At 30.1% G+C, this 22,779-nt stretch overlaps 1 protein-coding gene across 1 annotated transcript in view; it reads left to right on the top strand.

Moving 5' to 3' along the window:
• Positions 1-381: 381 nt before the first annotated feature.
• Positions 382-22,779, top strand: part of LOC120771898 — a 77,717-nt gene continuing 55,319 nt past the window's right edge. The window contains exon 1 of the mRNA XM_040100170.1: positions 382-1,031. Within this exon, the coding sequence (XP_039956104.1) occupies positions 1,029-1,031 (3 nt within the window). The 5' untranslated portion in view covers positions 382-1,028. The remainder of the gene's footprint in view (positions 1,032-22,779) is intronic.

Below are 22,779 nucleotides of genomic sequence, written 5' to 3'. Positions count from 1 at the left end.
AAACATATGAAAAAAATTTTTTGAAAAAAATATTTTAAAAAGTAAAAATATAACAATCGTTACAAAAATTAAAAGTATTAAAAAAATAATGAAAATATTTAAAAATTGAAAACATAACAATTGCAACAACAATTAAAAATATTGGAAAAATATTGAAAATATTTTCTAAAAAGTGAAAATATAACAATTATAACAAAAATATTATTTTAAAAATGTTCAAAATACATTTTAAAAAGTGAAAACATTATTATTACAACAAACAAAATACGCTAGAACAACTAAAAAATAAAATTGCGCGCTAAATAAAATAAATGTTGTTAACTAAAAAATATTAATTTTTCACAAAATTTAATTTTTACAAAAAACAAGCAGTTAAAAATAATAAATAACAAAAAGCAGCAATTTTAATATTGTTTTTGACGCATAATATAAATACTACTGAGCATTCGCAATATCTGTGCATCAGTCCGGTGTGCAAAAAAAATCAAAACAACAACAATAATTTGCAAATTTCAAGCGAAAACAATACCATAATCCTGTTGCGTCCAACTGCATACACAGCTTGCGCACAATAAGCACAAAACTCATGCGGTACTAATAATATGCCCAGCAACTGCAGCATCCATAAAAATTTACCTTCGCACACAGTAATTATAACGTAAAAGCAACTACCTACAAACAACTTTGTAAAGATCTTTACAAGTAAAAATATACTTTAATACTTTAGAAGCCGAAATAAAATTTAAAATTCAATAGAAATTAACTAGACATGCTGTGAATTTTGTGCGAAATAACGAAACATAAAAATTATTCTCTCCGATTTATTAATTAATAAAAAACTTAAAAAAAGTGAATTTAATTTGTGTAAAAGCTATAAAGAACAAGCGTCGAAACTGCTTATAATTTGTGAAAAACAACAACAACAGTGTCCAAGCACGCACGTGAGCTTCACGCAAACCAAGCAAAGCACCAACAATCTCCCGCAGTCATTCTAAAAAGGATTAAAAGTGGAAGACATAACGGCAAAAATGGTAAATATACTAGAGAAATGCATATTTTTTAAACTTTTTCTAACTACTTAATCACTTGCTTGGGCGCTTCTTAACTACTGTGCATTAAAAAATTAGGCTCACTTATTTGCTTGATAAGTCAAATTCTAAAGCGGATAATCACATGTATTACTCATACACATGCGCACACACATGCTCAGGCAAAAAAAAAAAAACATAAATACAAAAATTGAAAAATGTGAAGTTGAAATAATTTTTTTCTAAAATGATTAGAAATACTTGTGTAATAAATTTTTTTTGAACGAAATTCAAATTTTAAAGCTAAATAGGCAAAAAGTACTTGCGTTTTGAAAAATTAGAACGTCGCTAACTGTGATTTATTATTTATTATTTTTTTTTGTGATTTGTGAGATTTTTTTCTGCTATAGTGAGGAAGAAATTGAGGGAGCAATCTGCTGTTTCTTATAGGATAGTGTAGAAATAAATCATTGTCTTATGAACGCTTGGTGGTGTGAAATTTGAAATTTCTTGTAATTTATTTATTTTATGCCTTATGTTTTAAGAATACTATACGCTTAATTGTTTATGTTGAAATTGTATAGTACTACCTATCTCATTGTATATATTATTATGGGAAGCGAGTTTCAAGTCTTCTTCAAACAGCTAATGAACTTTATGTCCATCGGAAAATTTAATTAAAAATCATCAAGTCAAATCATTGGAAAATTCAACTCCATAAAATATTTGCTCTAAAAAAAAAGTTTTTTTCTTCGGGAACTCACATGCTATATGCTCCAAAATAATTGAAGTGTTATTATAAAATATTACAGACATCAAGTATTATATCGTCGTCAAAAAAGTCTTGTGACAGAGAGTTTGCAAGCAATTTTTGAGACATGTATTTAAAGATTATTTTTATTTAAGTGTACGGATTGTATTAAAAAGACAAGGGTGTTTTAAAATATCAGTAAGGTAAAATATGTAAATTTCTTTCAAAAATATACGAAAATATTGGTAGGTAAGAAGTTTATTTCGTTTCAATAGTTATACATTCAATAGTACAAGCATACCTGAAGGAAATGCAGATTATAAAACTACCCTGTCTAAGTACTGAGTTTGCCAACAGCTCCAGCAACCAAATACACCATAGGTAATGTGCTCTGCTGGAGACATTTTGCAAGTGCTTGTCATAGAAAAATCACTAGTTGCTTTGGAGTAACCTGCTATTTTCTTTAAAAGTATTAAATAGGTAATCCCTGTGTAGTTAAATGAATGTACTAACTCTAGATTGTGAAACCAGTGCTATTTGGTTGGTTATATATCGTATATGTACCCCGCCTATTTAAACTATGTATTTTTTTTGTATATATAAAACCACTTATTAGTTAATAGTGAAAAAGTAGTGACTTTGAAGCTCTTGATTTCAACCTTTCGTCAGTAAACTAACCACATATTTATTTATAAAATTCATAAAAAAAATTCTTGCGGTAAACAAACTAAAACTAAAAATAAGCAAAAACAAAAAAAGATAAACTCGCTTGCACCAAAACTATTATACCTTTCACGAATAAAAAATATTTCCATACAAGAGCTTGATTTTGATCCGTTCCTTTGTATAGCAGTTATATGCTTTAGTGGCGTTTATCGACGGTTCCAATAAATGAGCAGCTTCTTAAGCAGAAAGAACGTGAGCAAAATTTCAGATCGATTTATCAAGAACTGAGGGACTTCTACACGTATATTTAGACAAACGGACATGGTCAAATCGACTCGCCTCGTCATAGTGCTCTTTTGAGTGACAAAAAAGACTAGGAAATTGGAAATAAAACGCAAAATATTTAATTATTCATGAATATTTATTTTATCGCCTTCAAAGTAATCCCCACCAGGTGTAATACACTTATGCCAACGATTTTTCCAGTACTCGAAACACTTTTCATAAAAACTTTTCATAAACACTTTTTGGGATGGCCTTCAGCTACTTCAGCGAATTTTGTTTTATTGTTGACTTGTTTGCATGTCAAGCTCATAGACCCATGCCTCATCCGCAGTTATAATGCTCTCCATGATTGTGGGAACGGAATTCGCACGATCAATCTTGTCCAAACAGACCTATTTACGATACTCGTTAGGAAAAAAATTCAGTTTTATCGGAACAAGTAGAGCAAGAACGCGTTTCATCACCAAAATCATTCGAACGGACTCGCGCGAGTTCTCGAGCTCTCTTGCCATCTCACTAACACTTGCCTGACGATTTTCAAGCACCATATCCTTCACTTTTTTAATATTTTTATTAGTTGAAGGGGTCGAAGGTCATTCAGAACGATCTCTCGACCGGCTTCGTACCACTCATAGGCTTGTATTTTTGATAAAACTGAATCACCGTAGGCCATTTCCAACATTCGCAACTATTTCGCACACGGAAAATAGTTGGCAGATGGCGGTCATATTTGGCTTAGTAGTCAAGGGCCGTCCTACCAACTTACAAAATACATTTTTTTAAAAAACCAAATTTATTAATAATTTCTGGGTGCTTTTTTGTCGCAATATATGTATATACAAGTACTTTTAGGATCTCAAACTTTTTCTTCTGGGTGTTACAAGTTTAATTGCATATTTAATACATTTTGTTAATGGTATAAATATTTTTTATAAGTATGTTCGTATGTTTTAGATTAAATTATCGCCACTCATTTATAATACCGTCGGCGTAATCATTAAATTATAGAAACATGCTAATTGTTAAACCATCATGCCTGTATCTATCTATATAGAATATTTACATTGCTCCATATGTATGTATATTATATAAGCTTCTGAGTTTTCCCAACAGCTGGTTAATCAAATACAAGCGACTAAGCGGAAATTATTAGCTAGTGTAGTCACACATTAAGAGCACTCACTAAGCGCCAAGCTACAGACGCGAAATAAAACTAAAAAGCTTACACACATACATTCATCTGTAAATATGTACACTACTCTAGAGAGAACAAGAAAGACACTGCGCTTACTAATAGGTGACTAATTTGATTACAAACTAAATATGACAGCGACCTGATAAATTGGAGTAAATTCAAGTGAAATTAAAGCGCAAGAGCACATTTAACAGTAGTTTCATTTTTTGAGCACATCAATGCGCAACACACACATATTTACATATAGTAGATACTACAGATGTATTTATGTACATATGTATGGATGTAATTGTAAGCGTGCGTTTCTGTGTGTAGGCAAATGAATGCCCTGTGCAATTGGTAAAACAGTTGCTCTGGATTTGAGTCATTCGTGCGCGCTTGCTTATTGCTTATTTGCTTAATTCAAGTACTACAAATATTTAAGATAAAGCCGGCACGGGATTGGGAATGTCGTAAAACTTAGTCAGAAAAAGAAATGGTTTCTGTTGAAAAGCAAAGGGAAGCACAAAGTTTAGGTTAGAAGTGTTGCAAAGAAGCTGAAAAATAAATTATTAATATTTTAATGCAGGGGATTCCGTTGCGACGGAAGCGATCACGGTAAATTCTTAATAATACATACATACATACATATTTACTCATTTCAATAAACACCAATACATGAACACGACGGTTTACATATTGTGTAGTTAAATATGCGCTTTTCGTTTATGATTTTAGGAAATATAAGAATCTGGAATTTTTATAAAAAAAAGTTATTTTTTAAAAAAGGTTATGTGTGCATTATATTTTAGATTAGAAAAAACTACTTTTGGCGAATTCGTAACTACTTTCATTAAGAAAATTTTCTTCCGAAAACTATTTGTATTGTAACTATTGTATGTACTTGTTTACATTTATATTTATTTTTGATTATGTGATAGAAGGGCATAGAGTCACAAGAAGTGAAAGATAATAAAAAAAAAATTTCTGTCAGCAGAATACATATTCTTGTAGGAACGGAATACTTTTTTGGATATGAAAAAGCTATAATGTCCGAATATCGAATAAATCGGATAAGTTCTGATCGATTAGTGAAGGCTTTTTGACTGATTACAGAAACTTGTGGGGAGTATATATTTACTTATGGTAAATATATGTAAAAAGTATTACTTAAAGAAATTTGGAAAGCAAAGAAACTGAAAAAAACAGTGTTTAAAATATTTTGTAACATTTCCTGTAGAATGATTCGTTTTTTCTTTTGCATTTTTTAAATGAGTATTAGAAATATTTGTTTAAATTTACAGTGAATTACATATTTCAGAAAAATCTATATAAGCAATTAATAAATAATTGACATACATTGTTAACTATGTATATTACTTGGCAAACCAACAAATTAAATAATAAAAAATAAAGTGAAAAAATAAAGCAAAAAAAAAAAATTAATAAAAAAAATAAAACAAATCAAAAAATAAAATAAAATAAAATTGAACTAAAAAACCTAACAATAATGGAAAAATTGTAAGTTGAAGGTGGAATTTTGACAATTCTTCGCGAAATAAAATAATAAAAATAATATAAATAAAATAAAACAAAAAAAAAAAAAAATTAAATTAAATGAAAAAAATGAAATAAAATAAAAAAAACTAAAACTAATTGTAATAAAACAAAAATAAAAAATAAAAATAACATAAAAAATTGTTTTAATGAAATAAAATAACATAAAAAAATGAAAAAGTAAAACTAAATGAAATGAAACAAAAATAAAAAATAAAAATAATATAAAAAATTATTTTTTTACAAACAAATTTGACAAAAAACAAAACAAAAAAATAAAATAAAATTTAACTAAAAAACCTAACAATAATGAAAAAATTGTAGGTTGAAAATGGGATTTTGACAATTCTTCGAAAGTAATAAAAAAGTAAAAAAATATAAATAAAATAAAACAAAATAAAATAAAAAAAAATATAAAAAATAAAATAAAATAAAAAATAAAATAAAAAAAAACTAAATGCAATAAAATAAAAATAAATAAGAAAAAAATTTTTAATGAAATGAAAATAACATAAAAAAATGAAAAAGTAAAACTAAATGAAATGAATCAAAAATAAAAAAAGTAAATAAAAATAAGATAAAAAAAATTATTTTTTTTAAGTTGAAGGTTTTTTGACAATTTACATTGACTATAAACAAACCAAAATTAACTTCGGCTGCACCAAAGTTAGAATTCCCTTTAAAGGAACATTTTTCCTAGCTTAAAGAGTATAAAAACAACATTATCATGATTTTAATCGTTCGTTTGTGTGGTAGCTGTATGCTATGATGATCCGATTTCAAATATTTTCTCGTAAACTATAGCGCTGTCGTGAGCAATAATCCAGACAAAAATTTCTTAAAGATATTTTGTCAAATGCAAACGTTTTAATTCAAAGACTTGTTTATTGTCGGTCAGTTTGTATGGCATATAAGCTATAATGGTCCGATATTGGCGGTTCTGACAAATTAGCAGCTTCTTGGGGTGAAACGAACGTGTGCAAAGTTTCAGGTCGGTATCTCATAAACTGAGGATAATAGCGAGACAGATGAACATGGCTAAATCGACTCAGCTTGTCGCTGACTAAACATATATATTTGTACATTACACATGTACATTACATTGTACATTTGTATTATACATTTATTTTATACGGTCTCCGACACCATGAACCACCCACAATAGAAAATTTTAACTAAAATATCGAAAACCAAATTTGGTAGCATTAAAGATAGTGGCTATATCCCACTTTAATGAGGTATTCGCATACTGTCTTGTGCGAATTGAACTTGATAACTCTGTTTTTGCTTTCTCATGTATTTTTTTTTCAAGGGATTATAAGCGAGCAGAGAAATAACGAATCGAAGTCAGCTATTGATTGTTAACAAAAAAAAATAATATCATTTAAAAATATGATTTCTTAAACACTTTTCCATAATTTCTGTACTAATCATTTCTAATTGTGGACAATTAGTCGAAATGACACAATCTTGTTATATTTTACATATGTACTTTATGTATGTACAAATATACATATGGTAGTATGGTTTTGTGCATATTTGTTCAGCATTTCTTCGCATCATGTGCCCAATTGCTCGCGTTTAGTTAAGAATTATAAATAAAATTGTTCAATAACACATTCATAAATTAATAACAGCTCTTATAAGATGCTATAAATGTATACGAAATATATGTTTGCGACCAACCAAACATACTTACATACATATGTATATATGCGTATGTATAGACGTTTCTTAGAAGCCCCTTAACGCTCAGACACACTGAATAAAATTGTGTTAAAGTCGATCGAATGATAAATCATCAAGCGCAAAATATCAGCAGCAACAACAACAACAACAAGCAAGCGAAATTGGCGAAGAAGCAGTGACACAGCTGCAACAGTGTATTTTAGTTAGTTCGGGTCTTTATACACACTATGCATATGTGTATCTGCGCATGTGTGTGTGTCGGTCAAAATGATATAAAAGGAATTTTTGTGTGTTTAAAAAACAAATAAACTAAATTAAGTATGTGTGCATGCGCCGAATACTAAAGGAGCGCCGCAGCAGCGCTCGCATTTAGCAGATATTAAATGTATGAAATGAATACAACAGCAACAGCAACAGCAACAACAACAACAGCTGTACGAGCATGAGCCGTGAAAGCAACGAAAGCGATTCATAATTATTTACAATTGGCTTCGAAAGATACAACAACAAGTACAACAACAACGTGGACATGCTGAAATGTAGCAGAAATTGCAGATGAAGAGGAAAGATGCTGCCGCAGGATGATGGCTAAGCGGTGGGCAAAGAAGCGCTGAATGCTTAGCGAGATACGCCTAACTACACATACATATACATACATATACATACATACACACATAAAACATATATCATACACATCGGTATCCACATGATTTAAAATCGCACTTGATGCGCGCCGCGGCGGTCGGGCGGCGGTTAGTTGCAGCTGCAGGAGCATTTTAGTAGCGGTGCATTTGGCACTTCGCACAAACACTCTAACAAACATACATATGTACATATATATGAATATATGTAGGTATTTATGCACACTTCTGCGGTTATGATTTTGCCACGCTATTTTTAATAATTCCAACACATTTTCAATATTTTCGCACACACACACCCATATTGAGGCATACACAAGCGCATGATATATGCATTTTAAGTTATAGAAAGACGACCGACTGCCAGGTAGGCTAAAGACAGCAATCAAATATTTTTAAATTCTGCAAACATACACACAAACTCTCTTGTAGATATGTAGACTAGCGGTAATTTGAAGTGAAACACTTAAAATAAGAAAATAAAAATCGTAAAATTCTGTGCATATAAAAATAACCGAACGGAAAACGCAAATTTTAGCGAAGAAATCGAAAAGAAAAATTAAAATAATAAAAAATGTACCAGCGCAGTTCCAAAGTAAGCAAAACAGACGAGCATCTGAAGTGCTAGTAAAATCGAAAACGTAATGTGCGATGATTAAAGGAGTCACATAGGTACCCAAACACATAGGTACATATGTACATACATATATGTATGTATGTACTTTTATATGGAGTTAGTCGTCAGTGGAAGAATTAGTTTATGGCACTGATGCCAAATTGCTGGGGAGGGGCAGAGCCGTATTTATATAAAAATTATTAGTTGTTGTTGTTGGCATAGGCCATGGCGCAGATCAGCGGCCAGCCACAGCTGTTGCAGTTTGCTTGCCTCTGCTTTTGCTCTAGCGGCACATTGTCGTTTCCTGTTGTTAGTTAATGTGTTATTGTTGCTTCTATAGCATACTAAAAATGTATATAAAAAATATTAATGATATTTGTCTATTATATTATATAAAAAAATATTTGAAAATAATTTAGTCACGCAAATGTAGTAATAAGAAAATATTAATATAAAAACAAAATAAATTATAATGTTCTGTTAAATTAAATAATAAATATTTAAAATTAATTTAGTCACAAAAATATATTATAAAAAAATTATTAAAAGGAAATAATAATGAAAGCACCTACATTAAAAATTCATAAAGCAAAATCATTAAAAAGTTACACTGAGTAAATATGTATGTTTCGTTTAAAATACAATTATTATTAAAAAATCTACACATTGGGATATACATAAATGTATTCTAAATAAAAAAAATTATAATTGCTTATAAAATAAAATGATTTGTGGAGATGAAAAAATAAGAATAAAAATATATATATTAAAATATGAAAAATTATTGAAAAATGCATAAATTTTAAGAAAGAAATTTTCAATAAATATTTTTTTTTTAATTTTTGTAAGTAATATTATATCATGCTTATTTATTTTGTTTGTTTTAAGCTTACAGTGCCATATTTTTAATTTAAATTAATTGTAATATTAATTTTCTTATAACATTAAAAAAAATTGTTGAATTATTTATATTTTTATTTTTATTTTTATTATTTTGGTATCTTTTATAAACTTTTTAAAGTATTTTCATCAAAATAAAAATTTACAATTTTTTTCGCATCTTAAACTGTTTATTTTAAAATTGTCTTTTTTTTTTAATACATATATGTATGTAAATGTATATGGTTTATATCATGCATCACTTAAAATTTAACAGTTTTGAATTTTGTAATAAAATGTATGTATTTTTCAAAATTTGAACTTGTATTTTTAATATTTACAAATTTTTGAAAATTTAGAATATTTATAATAATTTTTGCATTTTTGAAATATTTTGGATTTTTGGAAAATTTGTAATCCTTTTTTAAATATTTTTGAAAGTTTAGAATACGTCTTTATTTTTTTTTTAACATTTTTGAAATATTTTGGATTTTTCAAAAATTCGTAATTTTTTTAAATAATTTCTAAATTATACTGTTAATATTATTTTTTATTTTCCCATTTTACTTTAATGTTAAAAGTTTTATACGAGTATTATTTCATTTGAAATTTTGAAAATATGGAATTTTTATTTTTTCTTTAAAAAATATTTTGAAGAGTAATTATGTATTTAATTTTATAACCAAAATATTAAAAAAGGTGGATTTTTTTGAAATATTTGTAAATATATAGAATTTTTAGTTTGAATTTTTTTTCAATAAAATTTTTGAATTTTAATTGTTGCTTTTTTAATATTTTTAAATATGTTGATTTTTTTTTGAATTTTTTTCAATAAAATTTTTAAATTTGGAATTTTTTTAAGTATGTTGTATTTTTTCTAACTCTATTACCAAATTATTAATAAAAAACGCTGTTCATATTTATAAGAGTGTATGAAAGTTTAATATTTAAAAATTGTTTAGTTTTTATTTTTATTTAATTATCAATACTTTATATTTTATATTTTATATATTATTTTAATTTTTCTACCAAAATAATAAACAAAATGTATTTTTTTCAAATATTTTTAATATTTAAACGAAGCATTTGACACATATATTTATAGTATGTACATATTTATACCCTGAACAGGGTATATTAAGTTTGTCACGAAGTTTGTAACACCCAGAAGGAATCGTCGGAGACCCTATAAAGTATATATATAAATGATCAGTATGTCGAGCTGAGTCGATTTAGCCATGTCCGTCTGTCTGTCCGTCTGTCCGTCTGTCTGTATATATACGAACTAGTCTCTCAGTTTTTAAGATATCGTTTTGAAATTTTGCAAACGTCATTTCCTCTTCAAGAAGCTGCTCATTTGTCGGAACGGCCGATATCGGACCACTATAACATATAGCTGCCATACAAACTGAACGATCGGAATCAAATGCTTGTATGGAAAACTTTCACATTTGACAAGATATATTCACGAAATTTGATATGTGTTATTTTCTAAGGCAAAAATATAATCTCCGAAGAAAGTGTTCAGATCGGTTAACTATAGCATATAGCTGCCATAAAAACTGAACGATCGGAATCAAGTGCTTGTATGGACAACTTTCACATTTGGCAGGATATATTCACGAAATTTGATATATGCTATTTTCTAAGGCAACAATATAATCTCCGAAGAAATTGTTCAGATAGGTTAACTATAGCATATAGCTGCCATACAAACTGAACGATCGGAATCAAGTGCTTGTATGGACAACTTTCACATTTGTCAGGATATATTCACGAAATTTGGTATATGTTATTTTTTAAGCCAACTATGTAATCTCTAAAAAACTTGTTTACAACGGATTACTATAGCATATAGCTTCCATACAAACTGAACACATAGTTACTAACAGAAATGCACCTGTGAAGGGTATTTAGCTTCGGTGCAACCGAAGTTAACGTTTTTTCTTGTTTTTTATATATTTTTCACTAATAATTGCTAAAAGTGCACGAAATCAATTTTTCCTGCTTTCTGCATTTGCATTCGTCTTATATTAGTTAGTGCACCAATTAAAAGTTCTGTGTAAGCGATTTCTCCTCGTAATTCAATGCAAATAGAAGCCACTGCAACTTGCAACACGTCACCCGATGAATATGCGATTTCGCTAATATTGCATACAATTTTCCAACCACACATGCATACATACATATGTATGTGATATATTGCCAATCTGGCTGACGTTATTTGAGAAGCGCATTTAACACACAACAAATGAGCGCATTCACTGCAATTTCATACTAAACTAAAAAGTCAAGATTGCGAAAAAGACAATAAAAGAATATTCTAATAAAACGAAACAGGCATAAATTGACGATATGCACATGTTTAGATGTATATAAGTGAGCGTGTGAGTGTATTCAATAAGCAGCAAAGCCAAGTGGAGTCACAAGGAACAAGTGTATGTATGCCTATGTGTGTGTTTGTGTAGAAATAAATTTTATAACGAATTTATTTAGTACATATGTATGTCTCCAGATACATATGTATATACGCTTAAAACTAAACTACAATGGCAGCGACAACAGCCATGACAACAATAACAACATTCTAGCAATACTGACTACTACAAAAACGTCGAACTAATGAAAAGCATAGCGATTCGTTGTGGCAATAAATAAATTAATTGATTATTATTTTTTGTTTTTTTTTTGCTTTATTTTCCTAACAATGTAGGAATTTGTTTTTGTTTTTGCAGCGGCTGTTGCAGCATTGCCACTCAAACTCACATTAGGCATACTCAGCAACATTTCTCGACATTTTGTGTACATGTATATGTGTGTGTTTGCTTGCTTGCGTCTAGTATAAGCAAGAGCGTTTTATTGTAAGATGGCAGAGAGCGCAAACGATCGCCAGCAGCTGGGCGCAAATGCGCTGGGAATTGACTACTTGCACAAACACACAAAAACAAATGTGCCCACACTTGCACCTATACAGCCATATTTCGTTGGCTATTGGGTGGTTGGGTGGCTGTGTGACTTAACCGCTTTTCTGACCACTGCTTTGATAACCTTACTTGCACACACACACTCACATGCTCAGCTACACACACACAGATTTATTTAGTAACAGTGCAGCTAGTGTGCGCTAGTGCTAGTTCATTTACATGCATCTATTGACGTCTTCGGTTTTATAGCATTCCTTAGGCTTATTAGAAATTGCATAGCACAGAGATTAAATAGAGGTTATAAAAATAAATTGTAATAATAACAGCCGCTGAAATCAATTGACGAGTTCTACCGCATAAATTGTGCTTTATGTAATGCAGGAAATAATTATTGGTGCACACGAACTCAAAACGATATGTTGCTCGGCATAAACGACTCCTAAATGAGCTTCTCTGCGTATGCTTTTCAAAAGTGAAGCCTAGTTTCCGGTGTTAAGAGACTTTTTTGACACTTTTTCTTCTCACTGAACATTTGGTAAAGATTTTCGAAGCCTAATTTTAGGTGTTAGGAGACTTTTTCGACAATTCGTCCTGTCACTGAACTGCTGATAACATTTTCAAAGCCAAGGTTTAGGTAGGTTTATTTTTTGGGAAAAATTGTTTACATTTTTTCTTATCTCTGATCAATTGGTAAGCATTTTCGAACACCTGAAATCTTCAAACGTGATTTTTGAAAAATTTGTAAGAATCTCTAGAAGACAAAATGACAGAAATTTGATGAGAGAGCATAAGTCCAGCGATAAATTTGTGCTGGAATTCTATTTATAATGCAAAGAAGAAACATGAAGTATATATTTTCACCAAACACTTGCACTTCAGTGTAATTATTACACATTTCTCTTCCAAATCCAGGTGCCATTTCAGTAAGTCATCCTTATAGATTTACGTCTCTCATGTTTTTTGGCTTATTTTGAAATACAACGATAGCTTAACTGTGATTTTTAGCTAAAGAACTGAAGTAAGCTATTCTCTAATCTATAAAATATCATTCTTCTTCTTCTCTTAATTGGCGTAGACACCGCTTACGCGATTATAGCCGAGTTAACAACAGCGCGCCAGTATTAAAAAAAATAAAATATCATTAGTTATGGGATATTAGGACGAGTTTTTTAATTTCAAATTTCAATTTCTTTAAAATTTATGAAAATAACGGTTTAAAAAATATCAGAGACTTTGAATTGAGATTATATTTCTAGCAATAATCGTATAAATAGCCTCAACAGCAAATCTAGGCGGCATTTAAGGTGATAGGTTTTGTTATATTCCTCAGGATATTGCAAATGGTTGAAGTTCCTGAGAGTATTATATAAAAATAATGGACAGAACTGGCATAATTTTCAATTATATATTGAATATGTCGACATAAATATATTAGCACTGTTATATTTCGAAGAGAGCTTCACTTACGCATATGTTTTTAGGTTTTTGAAGAATAATGAAAAATGGTATAATGAAACTATAAAAAAGTGCGTCAACCCAGCAGCATCTAGCTCAGTAAATTAATTGAAAAGTAATTCCTGGTGAAAAATCCCTATCATTGTCAACCTAGTAGGAGTTTCACTTTTAATGCTAATGGTAATGCTGCCACTCCCATTATCATGCCGTTCATACAAAAAAGAGCCACAGTAAGAGTAGTATTAGCAGTTAAATATTTACACGCTCAATTCGCTGACTTCAATCAGAAAAAAATAAAAACATAAAATCAAGATTACACACATATGAACACAAACTTCACATATGTACGTAGCAACTACAACAACAAAAATATATATATTTAAATGCCAGTAACTTCAACAAACAACTATCGCAGCGGATTTAATGCAAATTCGTTCCATCACTCAAACACACATTAAAGAGCAGTCAGACGGACAAAGGAAAAAACGGTTTATGTGGAAAAATGCAGTAATTGAACAATGAATGGAAAAAGGAATGCTGAGAAATTGAGAAGAGTTAGCGAGAGTATGACTATTGGCGGCTGATAGCTGCTAGACGTACACACAAACATACATACACATATGTATTTATATAAGCTTGTAGGTGCGAAAGTATTTGAAATGCAATAGGCAGCTGCATTTGATTATTGACTTTGATGTGTAAAGAAATTAACACTCCATAGAAGTGAGTGATTAAGCAAACGCAGTTAATTGAAGTGATGGTGGCGAGAGTAGAGAAAAAATAAAAAAATAAAAACAACAAGTATTAGACACATCCTTGGAGTGTTGTAAATTGAGAAAAATGTTTAAATAAAAAAAAAACTTTATGTACCTCTATATTTATGTATGTATGACTGTGTGTACGGCTTAAATCGGCTATTGTTAGAACACACAAGCGTTTGACAGAGCCAGAGACAGAGGAAAAAAAGTAGAAAATATTCATGCAGGATTGTTTTGTAGTAAAAAAAGAACAAAACCGAAAGATATTAAAGCTGACAATCAATCATCGCGTCACACCACATAAAAAAACAACAAAAAAGTTTCATAAAAACAAAACAATGGAAATATGAAAAAATAGCTATGCTTGTGTTAGTGAATACCTTAGCGACGCGCAAACTAAATACTCATATGTACATATACTATATATGTATATGTCAGTATGTTTGCACGCCTGCGTTTATATCGGTTTAAGTGTCCATCAAATGTTTGTTGTTGTGTATGAGCACTATCGTGATTTTAGGGGCAACATTTGACGAAGTTTGACAAATCATGTCGTCTTTGAATTATACACGCGTAAATACATATACACATGCATGCATACAGACATATTTACATACATACACACATTTTTACTTACATACGCTTGCATACGTTTGTTGTTGCATATAAAAACATGCTTTGCTTTAGTTCCGCTCATGTGGCTGCGCTTTTTCTCTACGCCATACAGCCTTGTCTCTACATACACACACACACACATGTAGATATGTATTTCAGTGCATGCTTGTACAACATAACATTCATCCATTTAGCCATAAACAACTATTAAATTAATTTCGAATGTTAAGTATTGAAATCAAAGTGTTGTAAATAAACATTCCTTCAATAATTGAAGTGCCAAAATGCATATCTAGCGTTGCTTGTGCTTTCACAGAATATTTTTTTGTGTGTATGAACGCTTATGCTGTCAGCTGTGTACCGCTAAACTGGCGCATATGAAAGAAGGCATTAATTGATCGATCTACTTTGGATATGAAACTTTTGTGCAGCATAAAAGACGTACATACATACATACATGTTTATTCGAAAATTTTTTTGCTTTCGCTTAGATATAAATTAAATTAAATTATTAAAGTAGTTTTTATACTTACTAGCTTAAATAAAAAAATATATGTATATCATTAAAATATATATATTAAATATTTATATTTTTTAAATCTATCTACTTTTACATACGGACTAATATTTGCAATTTAGTATGTACAGTGGATTATTTAAAACTTATTAGTGGAAGGAATGAGTTGTGCTGTTTAACAAGAAATCCTAAACCGCAGAGAATATTTGAAAATTTGGCAAAATTTTACAACTTTCATAAAAAAAAATTGCAGAAAAATTTGAAATTTTGGAAAATTTTAAATTTTTTTTAAAAAGATATCCAAAATTTAAAAATTTAGCAAAATTTTACGATTTTCATAAAAAATATAAGATATTATTAGGCCTAAATTCGGGGGTACGTTGAAATTTGGGATCGCCAGCATATATGTAAGATATTTTATTGATTCTTCGGTGAAAATAGTATTACATTTTATATATTATTATACAAACTATTCTATTAAAGTAAAGCCCTTTATTTGTGAAAGTTATTACAGCTTCGGTACAACTGAAGTTAATTTTTTTCTTGTTATGTCAAATATATCCATTTCCACTTCAAAACCAAATATTAGAAAAAAAAACAGCCACCCAACGCTGTTCGAACAACCCTTACATATAATATTAATTCATATACATACATACATATATGTATATAAATATATACATACAATAAAATAATAAATCCTTTGCGGTCTGCATTAGCTTATTTAGTAAATATTGCCTTTGATCTTCAATTTCCCACAGTAATTGTAATTTCAGTGCTTTTTTCATGCCACAGGCAAGCAGTTGCCCACAATTCTATGAAGCATCCCTCCAAAAAGCGCTGTAACGGATGGGTTATCGCATTTCATATTAATATCTTGGCCTTAGCTTAAAATATATTGATGCGCTATGATTACTGCCACTAATCAACAGCAACAACAACAACTGCAAGGGAACTTTAACCCTTAACTTACTGCGATTTAAAGGAATTGGGAAAAGTGCTGTCGGCGCTAATTAAGCAAGCATTCTGCAATGCTCCGAAAAAAATACGAATTACAAGTATAGAAAAAAAAAATCATAGAAAAAATTGTGGCTATGTGAACCCTCCTTTCTTTGAAGCCTCGCATAAAGTAAAAGTGTGAAAGCATCCATAGGCAAAAGAGACAAATGAAGCAAGCCGCTATTGCTTTGTTGGCGCGTTCGCTTGATGTGGCCGAGTGGCGTATAACAAATCTTACTATATGTGTGTATGTATGTAATATTGTATGTTGTTGTTTAAATAAATTGTGACTAATTGCGATTGGCTGTCAATTGGTTTGCATGTTGCAGACAAATAAATTAATGCCAAGCGCTTTCATAGAAATGTATATGTATGTGTGAAGAAAGTGACAGAAGCATGCCATACTTGGAGCAACAAGCTCACATATGTACATGTATTCTTACATATGTAAATATATATCTATATACATATATGTGTATAAAAACTCAAGCAAATATACATATACATATGTACATACTTAAGCATATGTGCCTGACAATGCCCTGCTTTGGCTTAGTTGAAATAATTCACCATATTAAAAGGCAAGAATTCTTCGACTTTTTTCTGCTTTTTCCATGGTTTCCATGCCATGCTTATTGTTGCTTTTGTTGTACAAGATCACGATATGCGCGCATATGCCGCGCACACGCGCTTATCTCGAGCGCCGCAGGCCAGCAGCCAGCAGATCGGCAACTGCTTGCCGCTTCGGCAGTCGGTCACCACGCTCGCGGCCATCAGGCGCAAGCTGGTGGCGGCTACTGTGCGCAACTGAACTGTAAGTGATGCGGACAGCGCCATCACGAGCTGTTGGGTGGTGCGCGCATAGCGTGTGACTACTTACATATACATATATAAATATATAAGTGTGTGTGTTTGCAGTTTAGCGCCTGCCAGCAGACAAGCAAATGTGCCGCCTTTCAATAGTTGCTTTTCACAATTTAGCTACACTAAGTAATTGCATATAAATATTACTTTTGAAAACGCACTCACACACAAATATAGCAGTAGTTACTTGTATATGTGTGTGTGCGTATGCATGATTTCTATAGTTTAATTGCAATTTACACACCATTTGTTCGGTTTTTATTAGTTACAATTTAAGCGCACATGCACAAAAACAATTAAGATTAATATAAGCTGAAACTTACACACACACATGCTTACGTACAAACGCTTTTAGCGCCAGCGAAGGGTTGCTAGGCCTTTTCTGCGCACACACATGTCTGCATACATGTGTGTGCAGCTACTCTCAATACATCTCTATCATCTGGCCGCATTTATACTTAATCAAATCGAGCAAATGCGTGCTGCTGCCTCGCCCCCCTCCACTGAACGCATTGTCCATTTACATGGCTTTTGTTCGGAAATTCTCATTCAACGCATGCAATTAGTCGCTTTGTTGTGACGTCGTCAGATCTACATATACTTAATCACATGCATATAGGTTTGTGTGTGTGCATGCGTGTGGTTCGATTTGTTAGGGTTGACCCCTTAAAATATACTTTAAAATAGTTGCTCGCACGCATTTACACAAATATTCAAATATGTTTCGAAATTTACAGACATATTTACATGTGTATGTGTGGACTAAAGCTATAAATTAGTGGCACGTGCACCAATACCAATATCGTATTTATTAGAAATGTAATTTTCTTTTAAACTTAAAATGGTTGCATGCTTGTATCTAATATATTGAAAGTATTCACTGCTGTATACATACATATGTATGTATGTGAGATAAATTGGGCGCAAGTTAATTGCTACAACATACCACTCTAAATTTCTTTAAATTTATCCACTTTAATTGTTGTTGCAGCTAAGCGCGTTCTAAGGGGTTGTGTTAAGTGATAAATTAATTTAAAATGCCATTAATTTATTTACGCTTGGAATGCATTGTGTAAGGAAGGCATTTTTCATATTATACTCTTAAGTAAAAACATTCAATCAAAATTTCTTCGAAAATATTGGGAATGAAGTCACTTTTAAAGCTTAAAAATCAATGATCATTGAAAAAATTTCGGACCATTAAGAAATTAGTGAATTTTGGCGTATATATTTTGGACTAGCCACTCAGAAAAATATTACCAATACCAATACTATATATAACAATACCATTACTATCATTATTACTCATTTATATGTCTACCATTACCATTACTATAACTTACTTCCATGATTTTTTTATTAATTCCAGAGAAATCCAGTTTTATCAATATTATTGAATATTTTATGTATTTTATTGTAAAATATTACCACTACAAATAGCATTACCGTTATAATTACTATTATCTAAATTACTATGAGAATCGCTTTTTTGATTAAAAACAATCAAAGTAATTTTCAATCGAAATTACAATTATGTAATATTTTCATATAAATTAAAATTACATTACAATTATCAATACAATTACAATTAGAATTCTGTTCAGTAAACCGCTTAAAAACTCACAATACTGAACTGTTCTGTTTTTATCATTATTTTTTTGTACTTAAGTACATTATGATTACCACCATTATAATTACAATTACCATTACTTTCACCATTACAAAATTCCACATAAATTTTAATGAAATACACTGTTTCTATAGACATATGTATCTGCACACTATACTACAAATAACTACACTCAGTACATATTATATCTATGCATTACCTTTACAATTACCATTAGCAATAACTCATTTTCTGGGGTTAAATATATGGTATATCTAATTTACAACATTTTTTTTTTTTTCAAATAAATCAAAAATGCAATACATAAAGATTACCACTATAAATAGCATTACCATTATAATTACCATTAGTATTAACTAAATTATTACGCGAAACACTTTTTTTATTGAAAACCATCAAAGTTATTTAAACGCGGATTTACAAACAATATATGTATATTGATATAAATTACAATTACCAATACAATTACTAAATTTATTATTTTAAGTAATCCTCATAAATACGAACAATAATGAACATTTCCGTTTTTATTGTTATTTGAATAATTTTTAAGTAAAATATCAAAACATTACTATTAACATTATCATTACAAATACCATTCCCATTACTATTCCTCCTATCTTTACCAATAAAATTACCATTCCCATTACAATAACCATTACAAATTTAACATTACCATTAAAATGACCATTACCATTACTTCTAACATTACAATTTCCCACATCACATTTAATAAAATATTCTGTAAATATAGGCAAACCACTTATAAATATATACACATATGTATATATGCATACATACATATGTATAAACATATATGTACATATATCTACGCACTTCACAGCACACCCACTCCCAAAGCAAGTATTGAAATTATTTTAAACACACCCATAATTAAGTAAAACGACATGTGCGTGTGCGTTTTAGACAGACACATAACTTTAAATAGTCAAAAATCCTGTCGGCGCACATTTTTGTAAACGCCCCCTAGGCAACAACAAGCGAAAACACAACCAAGAAACAAATAACAACTGGCAAATAACTTCAAACCGAATTAAGTTGACACAAACACATAGACAGCAATGAGCAAGTAAACATGAACAACCTTTGGGCAAATCGAACAAATCTAACACAGAAATACCTTAAAACGAGTTGACAAATCAGAATTTCGTACGGCAATTGTTATTAATCATGAGAATTTAATGTAAACCAGTTCAAAAGGTAAATGCAAAGCGACAAACCCGAGCGAGAGCAAACAAATATGTATGCGAGAAGAAAATAAAATAATAAAACGACAATTAAAGGCGCAATATTTGAATGAATTAAAAAAAAAGAGAAACAAAAAATTTCATATATAAAAATAATATTAAACAAGATTTATAATAATATAAAAAGGGAATAAAACAAAAAATGTAAAAAGTTAAACTAGAAAAAATTATGAAAAAATTAGCTTGCGCGCAGTTGGTCAGAATGAGGTCACCAAAAACTGTACTTTTTTTTATTGTTTTTGCTTAAAATTTTAGGAATTCGTTGCGCAAAAACAAAAAAAAAAATTATTATGAGAATGCAACACGAGCAAAAGCAGTGTATGAGAATTTTTTAAGAATTCGGCGAGAACAATACGAATTCAAGGAGCGTTAAAACGAGTAAGATTATAAACAGGTTAGATCACCTTTTTTTTTAATTCGTACTTTTACGCTACAAACATAATTAATGGGCGATTAATTATATGAGTTGATATTTTAAGTAGAATGCTATTTATTGAGAAAGAGGGTTGAAAAAGCGAGTTTAAAGGGCTATGTGAAATGGTAGAAATATGTGCTTATATAAGAATGCATGAGTTTATATGTACATACATAAATAAGCTTATGTAAAATATATGCTGCTTTTATGAAATCCTTCATTCATACGGAATCTAAAAATCACTACCAACACAATGCTTTGGACTATTACCTATAGTTTTATCATTACTTATATGGTACTTCAATGGTAATATAATTAAAAAAAGTATTGAATCCAAAACTTATTATTTATTATGCCTTTACATGATTACCTAAAGTTTTATTATTATATGTAGCATTACCATTGCAATAAATACTGAGAATTAATCCATTCCTTTACATGATTACCTAAAATTTTATCATTACCATTAAATATTTCTTATTTCGAGTATTCCTCAACAAATAAAATTTTAATATTTTAGGGGTAATTTTTATTATTGGTATTCTATTTAGTCTTTATAACAATATTTGTCACACATGTTTATCATAGAAACGCAGTTGTTACACCAATAACGGTACGTTTACCACTATGTAAATTACCAAAACAATTACGAATACTGAATGTAGGTTACATTTTGCATTACACACATTACTACAATTACAAGTATCACTACAAATTACCATTACATTTTTTATTACTGCACGATTAAATACTACAATTAACTTAATTACTCTGCGATATCATTATCATTACCATACTAATACCATTATCATATATAAAACTATGTTAAACCAATAACGGTACGTTTATCACTATGTAAATTACGAAAACAATTACCATTAACTAATGTAGATTACTTTCTATATTACACACATAACTACAATTACAAGTAACATTACAAATTACGATTACAGTTTTCATTACTGCATGATTAGATATTGAAATTAATGTAATTACTCTGCGATATCATTATAAATACCAGTACCAATACCATTACCATATACATATATGTATAAAGCAATATCACTACAATTACCAGTACCAATACCATTGCTGTATATATAAAATTGTGCTGTCAATATCTATTGACAATAAGCCTTAGTCCATAGATCAGTGGTCCCAGCTTTTTATGAACCGATTAAGTTGCTCTATTTACCTCCGCTATGTTAGAAACAAAATTCTTAGGTCTGTTCGAAAGTTTCTTTATTTTAAGACTTGACTTCAACAAAATACATCCCATACACTCAACTGATTTACATTAAAAACTAATTAAGCATTTGCTGTTAAATAAATTTGTCACGAAAAATTTCGTAGAATTCCTATACTCAAAGAAATACTTGCAATTGAATTTCTTAAGTGACACACAGATGCATATCTACTGATAAATTTGACGAAAAACAGAAGAAAGAAATTTCTTCAGTTGCAACCATTAATCCATACATCACACCATTTGTTGGCGTTGCTGTTGTTGCCTTAATACTCATGCGCATGCATTAATACAATACTCGATATCTTTATATGGTAGGAGTTCGCTATTGTTGTTATTGTGGCTGACTTCGCTCCTTTCGTGTACGAACGTATTTGATGATGACGGATTGTCGCCTTGCGCATTCCTTTGCCACAGCGCCGCACAGTCGCAGTCGTTCAATACAATGTTCAGTTGATGAACCGTCGAACCCTTTATTTAATGCATGTGTATAAATATGCATTTCTATGTATGTACATGTATACATGTGTGTTTGTATGTAGAGGAATTGGTATGATGATGGCCAATCGCAGTTTATGTCACTTGAGGATTGTTGATTGCAAGCGTGTGCATATGTTTGTTTGTATGCGTTGATAAACGCTTATGCATCCAAACATACATGAGTATGTGTGTATGTACACATACATATGGTTAATTGAAATTGTGTTGTAAGCATCAATTTGCGTTTTTCAGTCTGCTTGAAAAATTTCCAAATGGATTTTTGGGTGTGTTCTTTGATTCCTAATTACATAAACGTGCAGAA

Source organism: Bactrocera tryoni, chromosome 3 (genome assembly GCF_016617805.1).
Source record: "Bactrocera tryoni isolate S06 chromosome 3, CSIRO_BtryS06_freeze2, whole genome shotgun sequence".
NCBI lineage: Eukaryota > Metazoa > Arthropoda > Insecta > Diptera > Tephritidae > Bactrocera > Bactrocera tryoni.
The sequence above is the reverse complement of the archived record's forward strand: the minus strand, read 5'-3'. Positions and strand labels throughout refer to the sequence as shown.